Raw genomic sequence first — 13,766 nt, 5'->3', positions numbered from 1 at the left:
TGTCTCGGAGGTCTACAGACAATTCCTTGGACTTCATGGCTTGGTTTGTGCTCTGACATGCGCTGTTAATTGTGGGACCTTATATAGACAGGTGTGTGCCTTTCCAAATCATGTCCAATCAACTGAATTTACCACAGGTGGACTCCAATCAAGTTGTAGAAATGTCTCAAGGATGATCAGTGGAAACAGGATGCACCTGAGTGTCATGGCAAAGGCTGTGAATACTTATGTACATTTGATTTTTTTTTCATTTTTTGTTTTTAATAAATTTGCAAAGATTTCAAACAAACTTCTTTCACGTTGTCATTATGGGGTACTGTTTGTAGAATTTTGAGGAAAATAATGAATTTAATTAATTTTGGAATAAGGCTGTAACATAACAAAATGTGGAAAAAGTGAAGCGCTGTGAATACTTTTCGGATGCATTGTATAATCCTCTCAATATGGCTCCAGGAGTAAATTGTTAAATTGTTCACATTTTCAGTGTTCAAAAACCAAATGTTAGTCACATTGCATACAGCTGATTCTTTTTTCTTCAAAAGAAAAATGTCTGAAGAACATTTCAAACATGTAGTAACAATACTGCATAATTGAACTCTTGGCAGCTTCAGAAGCTGTTAAAATGAACAAAATCGCTTCTTCCAAATATTCCTGAAACGGATTCAAAAATAGAATCTGAAAAATGGGTAATTTCCAACAATTTGGACATGAAGCTGTATTGAGATCCCCATGTCTCTGGGATTGAACCATATAGGGCCTTGAAAATGATGATTCCAAAAGAAAAGTTTGTTAAGAACCAGATGTAAAATCATATTGAGATATCTTTAATATTTAGTGAGCATGCAAACTTTGGAAAAATAATATATATGGCACTGAGACAGGTATGAGCTATGCAAATGTTTTGATAGAGGGAAACGAGATACATTTCTAGTTTCAACATTATTTGTTCTTCAGACATTTCTCTTCAAATACAATAAGTATCCGCTAAATGCAAAGTAACCCACATTTGGTTTTTGACCACTGAAAAGGTGTACAATTTAACAGTTTACTCATGAAGCCATTTTTAGATTCCAATATTGCTGTAATGGGACAAGATAGAGTCTTAAAAATGAAGATACCAAAAGAAAAAAATGTAAAACCCAAAATATAGAAGGCCATTAAGAAATCTGCAATATCTGAAAGCATATGAATATATCAACCCCCTTATAAATATAACGTCCAATAGATGTGTTAAAATATTTTGATACAATTTTATATTCCCATAGGTTTGAACTAATCTCTACTGTTCAACCACTGATAATAGTAGATATATCATGCCAACCTTTGTGTTGGCTGCAAGCTCCACAGCCTTTTCAGTAGACACGGCATCACTGGGGTAGAAAATGGTGGCAGTGGGGATGGCTCTAAAAATAGCCATGTCCTCCAGCCCCATGTGGGCCGGTCCGTCCTCTCCTGAAACACACACACACCAGCCACATACTCATATACTATTATTTAGACCGAACAGAATTTGTATATTAGATATGCGAGGCAGATGCACACGCATGCGACAGTTGAGCAGACAGGCTGGCAGTCAGGCAGGTGTACAGACAGTCGGACTGGCATGCAGTGTACCTGTGCTAACGGAGGGGATGCCGGGTCACCAGCCTCCGAGATACACAGGGGGAGGGAGAGAGGGAGAAGGGGTTGTGCTAAGAGTCGCACCACCGCCAGACGACCAGGAGAACAAAACACACATTAGAAAGATAGCTTCAGGAAAACCAAGGGGTGAATCGCTCACAAATCTATTCAAAAACATCATCGTTAGAGTCACAGCTGCAACATGTGAAAGAGGAGAATGGGAGGTGCTGGAAATGGGCGTGGCTTAAAAAGAAGAGATTTAATTGGAGAGTGCACCTGTCTGTTAGAAAATAGGTGGGGCTTAGTTTGCGGCTTTAAAAAGGGAAGCACTTCTTACCGTCAGACAGGCCGCAGTGGGACCCGCAGAGGTTTATGTTGCTGTCTGAGATGGCGGCCATGCGGAGCTGGTCATATGCGCGGGTAAAGAAGGTGGCCAGGCCACTGGCGAACACGATGTTTAGCTCACGTGCGGCACAGCCTGTGGCAACGCTGACCTACGAACGATGGATATTGTCAATTGTTTTGTTTTTTTTATCCTGATCCCACAACATTCCTGTTAAATACATACTTTTCTTACTGTTCAGACTTATGGTTTTCTTGTGTTGGATGACAGTAGGCAAAAAACTTGAGAAAGCCAAAGGTTTTGGCTTTTTTAACAAGAGCAACCAAGAAACACTCCTAGCAACCACCAAGAAAGCAATTAGTATTCTTTGAAAACTAAATGATACACATAAGCAAGCCAAAAGACACGACTTAATATATACTGTAGGTAGATCATATTAAGGTAATATATAGTTAGATCATTCGGACATGAATAGTATAATAGCTCATACATCTTTAGTAGGTTGTAATATACTAGGGAAGAAACACATGGAATCTGCTAAACATGGAACTTCATTTTATCCTTCATATGAGAGGAATTACGAGTGTGCAGCTCTACACACTCGATATCATTTCCTGTTTCCGGTCTGAAATCCTCTCCATGCAAGGCATAATCTAGAATATAACCAAGCCTCAGCAACAGTAAGTCTTAACGGGGGTCTGAATACTTTCCGTACCCACTGTATATATATATATATATATAATATTTATAAATATATATTTATAATAAAATATATATATAAAATAAAGTCATATAGCTAATTTCTTTTTTGTCAGACTATAGTGCATATGGCTTTTTAATTAGTATGTAGATCTATTAGTACATGTCCTCTACTTTGCCTCTGATTGGTAAACTGCAAAGTTTGGAACAGATCTGAACTCTGACACTTTAATTAGTACTCAGATTTTCCGCGCGTCCATCACGATCGCTTCCCAAAGCACAAAGTGACAAATGAGTGACCTACATTCTACCTACCACATGTACCAAGTGAACAATGACTATGTAGAGACAAAGCAGAAATATTTGGGCTTACAGCAGTTATACAGATCATAAAGAATGTGCTTATGAGATGAAAAGGAGGCGGCGCGGGTTTTCTGCATGGCTTCTCGGAGAAAGGCACAGCAGCAGGGCGTGGTGCAAAATGGAGCATAAGTGGGTCACATCTTCACTGCTGCATTATGGATAGAGCGCCATGTATTATTCAACAAATCAGCATTTTGGTGCTTTGAAGGGCGTTTTACATGGCCAATCCCAGAGCTATACTTTATCAGAACAATCTAGGGAGCATTTAAGGATGTTTCGATCACTAAGCTAGTCTCCCAAATGAGCAGACCTTTGATTTGATTCTCAAAACTGTCAAGAGTGCTAAAATGTAACTATAAAAAGAATAGTCCACCCAAAAATGAAATTTCAGTCATTCTGTGGAGAATAAAAGATGAGGTTTTGAATAATGTTGGTTACCAAATGGGTTTGTGTAACAGTTAAATGTAACAAAACATGAATAAATAATGATATTTATTTGAAGATTTAGTTTTTTTTTTTTAAACTTTGATAATGGCCTTAATCTTTAAAACAACAGAGAAGTTGAGAGAAGTAAAAAAAATACCTGTCAATTTCAGCAAGTGAAGAACAAATTTATACTAATGTGTGTTATGTATTAGGTACATTATTGTCTCTTGACAGGCAGCATGTAAAAGCGGCCCAGGCTGCCATTTTCTCCTTCTTTGAAAGCGGTGACGTACTCAAAACATCCAGCATTGTGGGTTTTCTAGGAAATGTGTGTACCATCTAGACCTCTGCTTCTCGTAAATACGTCCATGTATTGTGCATGTTATTGTTTGACAGACGTCGGTGTCATGATATTTAAATAAGGATTTGAAAACTGATAAACTAAGATAATAATTATTTATTTCTTAGCCAACAAGAATTCAGTGAAGTGACTGATGCCCATGATTATGTCATGTTGATGTTTTTAGTTCTAATATTCCAACCGACAGTTCGTAACGTGCGTGAGGGGTGAACAACGTTTGATTTGATAAGTTTATTTTGTGGTTACTCAGAGACATGCTTGGCTTTTGTTGACTTTTAAAAATCAAGTTATTTTTTTTTTTACAAGAAAAGGAGTGGTTTTGATGCACAGAATTGTTTTTGTTTCTTATAACAAAAATATTTTATTTAAATCTATGAAAATGCAGATTCTGTTGTAAATAATATTTTTAAAAAATCACTTTTTAAAACTGTTGTTAACCCACTGCAGATTTTGACTTGTGGACTATCCCTTTTAATATTGAAAAATCAATATGGAAAATATATAATATAAAAATATATAAAATATATAATACTGTATATAATTTTTTTTTTTATTTACTAAAAGGAAGTACTTGCCATTTTTGGTTCTTTAAAATATCATCATGATGGTACTTCATAGTTTCCTACCATGTTCTGCTCTGCGCTGTAGCACTCAATAAAGCGGTTGGGATGCTCATTTTTAAAGATTTCAGAGCAGGTGAAATTTTTGGTGTCGACATCCATAGCCACCACTCGCTCATTGTAACGTCCCAGTTTGGCCACGGCCATCCCGTACGCCTTGCAGGTGGCAATCTGTTGATAAAGAACATAGTGTAAAGAGCTAGACCATGATATTAAAGCAATATATCATCCATCCATTCTTTGACTTGAACTCTCACCTTCTCTCCAGGTTTGTAGTTGGGAGCACTGGGCATGCGGACATTGCGCAGACTCACAGGTGGAGCGTCTTCAATGGGTGAAGCCGGGTACATGCGCTTGTTACTGTTGAGGATGCGGCTCTGGATGTCTCGCATAACGCTCTCTGCCATGTCCTTCGACAGCACCTTGCCATGCCATCCCATCTTATCTTCTGCCACTGAGCATAACAGAGTTTTTTTGATCAGAATATATTGAGCTATATCAGTATTTATAGATTTAAAAATAATGGGAAGAAATATACCAGGAATGCCTTTGCCCTTGATGGTTTTGGCGATGATGGCAGTGGGTTGGTGGCGTGGCTGGCTCATGGCTTTACACAGCTCTTCCACACTGTGGCCATCCACAATGATAGCATGCCACCTAAAAAAACCCAACAAATAACAAATTGACTGATGGCTTTTCACTGCACACACACAAACACAAATAAATACACATATAAACATGCAGATCCCAGAGTTGTTACTGTTAACTAAAACTAAATCAGAATCAAATCAGCATATTAGAATGATTTCTGAAGGATCATGTGACACTGAAGACTGGAGTACTGATGCTGAAAATTCAGTTTTGCATTACAGGAATAAATAAAACTTTAGAATATATTCTAAACAACGTTTTTGGTAATTGAAATAAAGCTAAAATAAAATAAAATAATAGATGGAAAAACAAACTTCAAAAATCTTTACAGTATTTATTTTGTTTTTGAAATAAAGTTGAAGTACTACAATTACTACAATTAAAACTGAAATAAAAAGAATACATTCAAGCTATAAAATGTGTTTTAAAATACAAAAACTAATAAAATTGACAAAAACGCAAAACAAAACATGACTAAAATGTAAATCAAAGAGCAAAAATAAAAGTGAATTCAATAAGTACTATAACAGTGTATAAATAATACTAAAATAACACTGGCATTTCTTAGGAAAAAGACATTAAAATGAGCAAAAAAAAAAAATGTATTCTAAAATAGACTATTAAATAAGCATTAATACTTTTTAGGTTATCCGAGTAAATCCCAAGAAAACATATCAAGGAATTATTTTTCTTTATTCCTAAATAAATAAATAAATAAATAAGCTAGCTAATTTAAATACAATAAAGCCTATGTTAAGATCATTTAGATTATTTCCAACCATTAATAATATTAAATTGTGACATTATTTTCATCTCATTAGGAACCTTTTTACCCTAAATTCTTGTTACTTTAATGCTCGCAGCTGTTTTACTTTTGACATCATTTTGCTTATGGAATTCTGAAATATGACATGTTTTAGAAATTCACCCATATGTCATTTACAGATATTTTTATCCCAGCCCTCCTGGAGCAATTTGAGGTCAAGTGTCTCGTGGTGACACTTCATGGGGTTCTGGGGTTTGACGTTCCCAGCCCATGCCTTTATCCACCTCCATCCAACCCACCCAAAAGCCTCACAGCGTCTCTGGTACTTCTCCACATGGTGCTGCAGTGGTGCTGGATCACTCTGGCCCAGCCGGTTGATGTCCAGTATGGCCAGCAGATTATCCAGCTGGTAGTAGGAAGCGAAGGCCATGGCCTCCCACACGGCCCCCTCAGACATCTCTCCATCCCCCAGCAGGCAGTACACACGGTAACTGCAGAAGAGTGAAAAGACATTTTTGCATTGTCTAAAGACAATGGTGCTTGCATGTGCAAATTTGTCGTCATGATGGAGGAGTGTAGTTGGTGTTTGCCAAGCTGTATAGCTAAGCTGTTCAGAGTGTATTTTAGCACATTTTTATGCGATTGCTAGGACGATATGGGTGGTTGCTAAGGTGTTCTGAGTGCTGGGGCACTATTTATTCTTTTCTTGGTGGGTTTGTTTCTTTTACTTTCTGGACTACTTGATTCATGTATATGTCATTATTTTGGTCTCCAACCTCTACCTAAAAGTTTTCAACTTAAAGGGATAGTTCACCCAAAAATGTCGTTCACCCTCATGTCGTTCCAAACCTGTATGAGTTTATTTCTTATGTTGAACATAAAAGAAGGTATTTTGAAGAATGTTGGTAATCAAACAGTGATGTTTTCCATTGATGTCTATTGTATTTCTTTCTCTACTATGGAAGTCAATGGGGACCAACAACTGGTTCTTCAAAATATCTTGTGTTCAACATGAGAAAAAAAACGTATACAAGTTTGGAACGACACGATGGTGAGTAAATGATGACATTTTTGGGTGAACTATTCCTTTAATAATTATATTTGAAAAATGTGTTTTTACATAATATAAAAAATTTCAAAGCCAAATAATTTTCTCAAAAATTAAGCAAAATATTTATTTTTCTTAAATTTTTTGTTTCTTCTTTAGTTTCATTCATTCATTCATTCATTCATTCATTTTTGCTTATCAACTACCATTTAAAAGTTAAGGGGTCAGTAATTTTATTTTTAAAGTAATTTATTTTTTATTGTTAACATACAACAATGATGCATTAAATGAACCAAAGTGTAAAGACTTTAATAATATTAAAAAAGATTTATATTACAAATAAATATTGCTCTTTTGAACTTTCTATTCATCAAAGAATCCTGAAAAAAAGTTTTAATTTACACAAAAATATAAAGTAGCAGCACAACTATTTTTAACATTGATAATAATAATAGATGTTTCTTGAGCATCAAATCAGCATATTAGAATGATTTCTGAAGGATCATGTGACACTGTACTAAAGTACTAAAGTAATGATGCTGAAAAGTCAGTTTTACATCATAGGAATAAATTACATTTTATAATATATAATATATGAAAATAGAAAACAGTTATTTTAAATTGTAGCAATAATTCACAACGTTACTATTTTTAGTATACTTTTGAACAAATAAATGCAGATTTGGCAAGCATAAGAGACTTCTTTCAAAAACATTACAAAATCAAAGCAATCCCAAACTTTTGAACACTAGTAAATATCTTTTTATTTTGTTTATTTTATCTCTACATGTTTTTTTTTTCAGCTTGCTAGCTGATGTGTAAAATCTCATCACTGCCGCCCTCCTTAATACCACCTGACACTTTCCTGTCACACCAGATCCACTGTCTTTCACGAATGAGAAGAGACAGATTCAATTGATTAGAAATCACCTAGGATTTGAGAAAAAGTGATCTTACACAACACAGCAGGTATGATTCCTCTTTCTCTGCACAGCAGCACTTGCACAGATTACGTATTTTTGTGGGCTTTTACAATGCATTATAAATAGAGAGTTAGTCACATTTTGAAAGGATCGCCCAAAAATTAGGCTTCAATTTGGGAATAATTTGTGCGCTTATGCCTAAATTGAATTCTATCCAAGATATAAAAATAACCGGGTGATGGCCGCTGGGGCTTTGATTATTAGAGCAGAAGAATCGCAAAAGCACAGCTTGACGGGAAATCTCCACACCCTTAAAATCCGCAGCACGGACATACAAACATTAGATTATAGTGAGCACTCGGGTAAAAGCAAGACTGATAAAAACAATGAAAAAACCCACATTTCACATTTAAAATTTAACTTTATAGATACATTTTTTAGATACATATCCACATTTTAAGCATCTGAGAACTAGGGTATTTTTTTTTTATTTGTGCAACAACAAAGCACAACCAATACAGCTGTTTGAGTTACTATTTACCCTTCTGTCGTGAATGTATGGGTTTATGGGTGGCATTCTTACCTGGATTTGTCAAAGTATTTAGCCGTATAGGCCATTCCACAGGCTACGCCCAGCCCCTGTCCCAGAGAGCCTGTGGCCACATCCACAAACTGCTGCTTCTGTCAAACACACACGCACACACACACACTCACGTGGATGTTACATAAAATAACGGCTGTCATTGGTTAACGGGCTCATGCATTTGCAGTCAGTTTAACCCAAACAATTATTTCTGACCCAATAAACTGCAAGATTTCTCACGGTGCTGCTAAATATATTCTGATCTGAGAGCAGGTCACTTTCATATCACTGTGACTGAATGTGTTAAAGAAGAGCTGCTGATTTTGGAGCAGTGTTACTCACAGGTGTGGGGTGTCCCTCCAGCGTGGAGTCAACCTGACACATGCTCATGAGCTCAGACTCTTTCAGGAAGCCGATCTCCACCCACACAGAGTAGAGGACAGGGGCCGCATGACCCTGGGAACACCAAACACAAACTCTATGGGTAAACCACAATGCCACCGTTACGCAACTATCCAAAAATTACTTAACAGCTTTTTAACACTTTAAAGGAGACATATTATGCCCCTTTTTACAATATGTAATATAAGTCTCTGGTGTCCCCAGAATGTGTCTGTAAAGTTTCAGCTCAAAATACCCCACAGATCATTTATTATATCATTTTTAAAATGCATATTTTGAGTGGAAGTAGAAACGCGCTGTTTTTCGGGCCTGGCTCTTTAAATGCAAATGAACTGCTGTTCCCCGCCCTCTTTTCCAGAATAGAGCCGAGTCATTACAGCTCCTACCTGCTAAAAAACATCTGTTTTGGTTCTGATTATCATGTTTATCATGCTGAAATCATGCGTTTTAAACCATATGAGTTTAAACTTCTGATATACGGTTTTCTGAGCGAACACATCCGAAGCACACGGACAGAAAACGGCTGTCACAGCATGTGAGTATTAAACGAAGTTCTCATTCACACACACAAGTTTACGTTAAAAACACACATGAGTTACAAAAACAGTCAGTTATGTCTGTGAAGGTATACAGCTGGGAAATAAATCGCATGTTTATTTTAGATCTGTGTAGCAGCAGCTATATACATTAAATAAATCAATAAATCCACTGCTCTCTTGTCTAATCTGAGGCTGGGACTCTAAATAGTGTTCTGTGCTCGTCTGTGCAGCCAAAGACAGAACAGTTAGCATGCTTTGCTCAAACTTTCGCCATGGCGTTAGAACTGGTACACTGTTGTCGCTTGCGAAAACACAATGACAGCGCCGTGGGTGGAAGTTTACAGATTAAGGGGCGTAATATTATAATGAGATCCCTTTGCCACGTCACCAAGGGAGCGAAATCAGACGCGCTCGTTTTCTCAGACGCTTGCAGAAAAAGGCTTACAAAACAAAGTTACTGGGTTAATCTTTTGATTAATCTTTTTCACATTTCCTTGGTTGGTAGATGCACCGGGGACCTGATTATAGCACTTAAAACCTGGAAAAGTCAGATTTTCATGATATGTCACCTTTAACATTTAATGAGCATATTTTGCATAGCACTGTATTATTATATTCTTTTTGAGGGGATTATTATTATTCATTTTAACATATACTTTGTTTTATATTACCACTATTATGCAATTACCCAACAATTACTTAAAATAAGAAAAAGAACTGTTTAACAGCTGATAAACATATTTTGCATAGCCCTGTATGTTTATTATTATTATTATTATTATTATATTTTATTTATTTTTCTATTACTGCCATTATGCAATTATCCAACAGTTACTTAAAATAAGAAAAAAAAGTTAAACAGCTGATAAACATTTTGCATAGCCCTGCATATTTATTATTATTATTATTATTATTATTATTATTTATTTTTCTATTACCACCATTATGCAATTATGCAACAGTTACTTAAAATAAGAAAGAAAAAAAATGGTTTAACAGCTGATAAACATATTTTGCATAGCCCTGCATATTTATTATTATTTTTATGAAATACATTTCTATTTTATATTATTTATATATTATTTATTTTTCTATTACCACCATTATGTAATTATCCAATGATTACTTAAAATAAGAAAAGTTTAGTTTAACAACTAACAAACATATTTCACATAGCCCTCTATTATTATATTATATTTTATTATTATTATTATTTTTATTATATTTTATTTATTTTATATTACTAAAATTATGCAACTATACAGCCCTGTATTGTATTATTATATTATATAATATTTTTATTCAGTATATATATATTTTTTTATAATTTTTTATTTCATATTATATTTTGGACTGTGGACTATGTATTTTTCATGGAACTCAAAGTACATTTTGTTTCATATTTATTAGTTTAATTTTGGGTATTAATGATTTTTGGATATGATACCATGTTAATGGCATGTTTTTTTTTAAATCATGTTTTTTTTTTCAGCATTTACAATACCATGGTATTAGTCATAGTAAACATTGGTGTATAGATTCGGTATCACTGTATATTTCAAAGTATAACCATCACTGTACCATGGTACTGGCACCAAATAATGCCATTCTCCTGACTTAGCGCCATCTTGATTTACACTTGAAATATTAAAGCTGACACTTGAATAATCCCAGTTAGCTGAGTCTCTAGTAACCTCACCTTGGACAGGATGAAGCGGTCATTGTTGGGGTTCTTGTGGTCATCTGGCCTGTACTTCATAGTATGGAAGAAAAGCACAGACATGATCTCTGCCACACTGCAACATGATGTTGGATGCCTGCCAAATAAAAAAAAAAGTGTGAAGAGTCTGAAGGATAGGTAAAGAGAAGGTAGTTTCATATTTAACCCTTCGTTTTCACTACAGTTTATGAAAGAAAAAAAATGGTTTAACAGCTGATAAACATATTTTGCATAGCCCTGCATATTTATTATTATTTTTATGAAATACATTTCTATTTTATATTATTTATATATTATTTATTTTTCTATTACCACCATTATGTAATTATCCAATGATTACTTAAAATAAGAAAAGTTTAGTTTAACAACTAACAAACATATTTCACATAGCCCTCTATTATTATATTATATTTTATTATTATTATTATTTTTATTATATTTTATTTATTTTATATTACTAAAATTATGCAACTATACAGCCCTGTATTGTATTATTATATTATATAATATTTTTATTCAGTATATATATATTTTTTTATAATTTTTTATTTCATATTATATTTTGGACTGTGGACTATGTATTTTTCATGGAACTCAAAGTACATTTTGTTTCATATTTATTAGTTTAATTTTGGGTATTAATGATTTTTGGATATGATACCATGTTAATGGCATGTTTTTTTTTAAATCATGTTTTTTTTTTCAGCATTTACAATACCATGGTATTAGTCATAGTAAACATTGGTGTATAGATTCGGTATCACTGTATATTTCAAAGTATAACCATCACTGTACCATGGTACTGGCACCAAATAATGCCATTCTCCTGACTTAGCGCCATCTTGATTTACACTTGAAATATTAAAGCTGACACTTGAATAATCCCAGTTAGCTGAGTCTCTAGTAACCTCACCTTGGACAGGATGAAGCGGTCATTGTTGGGGTTCTTGTGGTCATCTGGCCTGTACTTCATAGTATGGAAGAAAAGCACAGACATGATCTCTGCCACACTGCAACATGATGTTGGATGCCTGCCAAATAAAAAAAAAAGTGTGAAGAGTCTGAAGGATAGGTAAAGAGAAGGTAGTTTCATATTTAACCCTTCATTTTCACTACAGTTTATGATGCAACATTAACTAAAAGAATTATCACACACATAAAAGACAAATAATTGAGCTTGTCAGGACAGAGTAAGACAATTAGTGACTGTGTATCCAAAGGTGTTGTTTAATCCAGGATGCCCCACCGCCACCTCACTTGTGGCATAATCTAAGATTTGAGCAAACATACCACCCACTAACATCCACCTGTTTCCAGATTAGGTCACAGACAGCACTAAAAACCACATGCTGTGAGACCGACTCACTATCAGACCGCCACTAACAAATCAGTGCGTTTCGATGCAATTTAACGTTATGCTCAATCATCTTCAGATATCAGATATGAATAACTGCGCCATTTGGATTCATGCGGCAGTTTACATAACAGCTCAGCAGTACCATTAGAAAACACACATTGCCTAGAGGAAAGAACATGCAGTTATGTGTATTAAACAATGATTATGAAACAACAATCATCTTCATGCACACACCTCATAAACTTAATTAGTTCCCACTATTCCCCCTATTATTATATTAGTATATAAAACTTTAAAATCTAGATACACAGACACATACATACACATACATACTACTATCTACAATACATCCAGTATTATATTATATATATTTTTAGATTTCCTTATTATTCCTTATTATTATAATGCTATTATTATTCTTTATCTATATATTTTTATTACATAAAATCTACAGATCAACCACAATGCCACAGATATTGATTTTTCCAATAATTACTTTACAAAACATTACAAAAAAGTTTTTTTTATTATATTAAGCATAGGTTTCCTTTTGTTTCAAAACACACATTAGTTTTTTTATATATAATTACAAATTATGATTCTTCATATTTTTTCTCCTCTGAAGACTGAAAAAGCAGATGTTGATGTTATAACTAAAAAATACAGATAAAGAAAATGAGGCAAACTAAATTGCAATCTGTTTCTCATTAAAAAAAAACGTTTTTTTTTTAAATGTTTTAAAATATACAAAATTATTTTAAAAATAAATGAAAAAATCCACAAAAAAAATCTCTTTTGTCCTTTTAGCTGCATCACTTCACCATCTGTTTGCTAAGGTTTTGAGGACAAAGATTATGCCTTGCATAAGGGTGTGCATGCAAGAGAGTGTTTGCTCGCACGACAGTGGCATGAGCATAGCTATCTATCTATCTATCTATCTATCTATCTATTTATTATCTATCAACAATCTATCTATCTATCTGCCTATCTATCTATCTATCTATATTATCTATCAACAATCTATCTATCTATCACACCAAGCAGCAGGTATTTGTAGAAAGTGTACCACCTCTTACCCGTTGCCCACTGCAGTGGTGGCTTTGATAGAGTTGATTCGGAGGCGGTTGGCAATGTTCCTCAGCGCCTGCACGGTCTGCTGGTCTGGTTTGTGGTAGTCCTCCATAGCTTCAGCCTAATAGCACCACAGAATGAAAGGAGAGAATGAGGTTGAGGAGAGCACTGGTTGCGTGTGTGCGAGAGACAGAGGAGGAGAAGGAGAGGAGAGGGAGGCTGCTTTATGCGGGCACACATACACAGAGTTTATAGTGTGCACTGTGCAGCACAG

At 34.7% G+C, this 13,766-nt stretch overlaps 1 protein-coding gene across 3 annotated transcripts in view; it reads right to left on the bottom strand.

The window, feature by feature from the left end:
* The window catches only part of LOC107743250 (transketolase-like), a 22,914-nt gene that overhangs the window by 8,109 nt on the left and 1,039 nt on the right, over positions 1-13,766 (bottom strand). The window contains exons 1-10 of one of the 3 annotated variants that reach the window (XM_016556395.1): positions 13,498-13,705; positions 11,978-12,095; positions 8,746-8,859; positions 8,404-8,501; positions 6,149-6,340; positions 4,971-5,089; positions 4,690-4,886; positions 4,439-4,606; positions 1,958-2,114; positions 1,322-1,452 (exon numbers count right to left, since the gene is read on the bottom strand). In XM_016556395.1, the coding sequence (XP_016411881.1) occupies positions 1,322-1,452; positions 1,958-2,114; positions 4,439-4,606; positions 4,690-4,886; positions 4,971-5,089; positions 6,149-6,340; positions 8,404-8,501; positions 8,746-8,859; positions 11,978-12,095; positions 13,498-13,604 (1,401 nt within the window). In that variant the 5' untranslated portion in view covers positions 13,605-13,705. Of the gene's footprint in view, positions 1-1,321; positions 1,453-1,957; positions 2,115-4,438; positions 4,607-4,689; positions 4,887-4,970; positions 5,090-6,148; positions 6,341-8,403; positions 8,502-8,745; positions 8,860-11,977; positions 12,096-13,497; positions 13,706-13,766 lie in introns of those variants that run through there. The other 2 variants (XM_016556397.1, XM_016556396.1) reach the window with 2 other exon arrangements.

Source organism: Sinocyclocheilus rhinocerous, unplaced genomic scaffold (assembly GCF_001515625.1).
Source record: "Sinocyclocheilus rhinocerous isolate Xijiao unplaced genomic scaffold, SAMN03320098_v1.1 scaffold227, whole genome shotgun sequence".
NCBI lineage: Eukaryota > Metazoa > Chordata > Actinopteri > Cypriniformes > Cyprinidae > Sinocyclocheilus > Sinocyclocheilus rhinocerous.
Note: the sequence above shows the minus strand (reverse complement) of the source record. Positions and strands in the feature narration are given on the sequence as shown.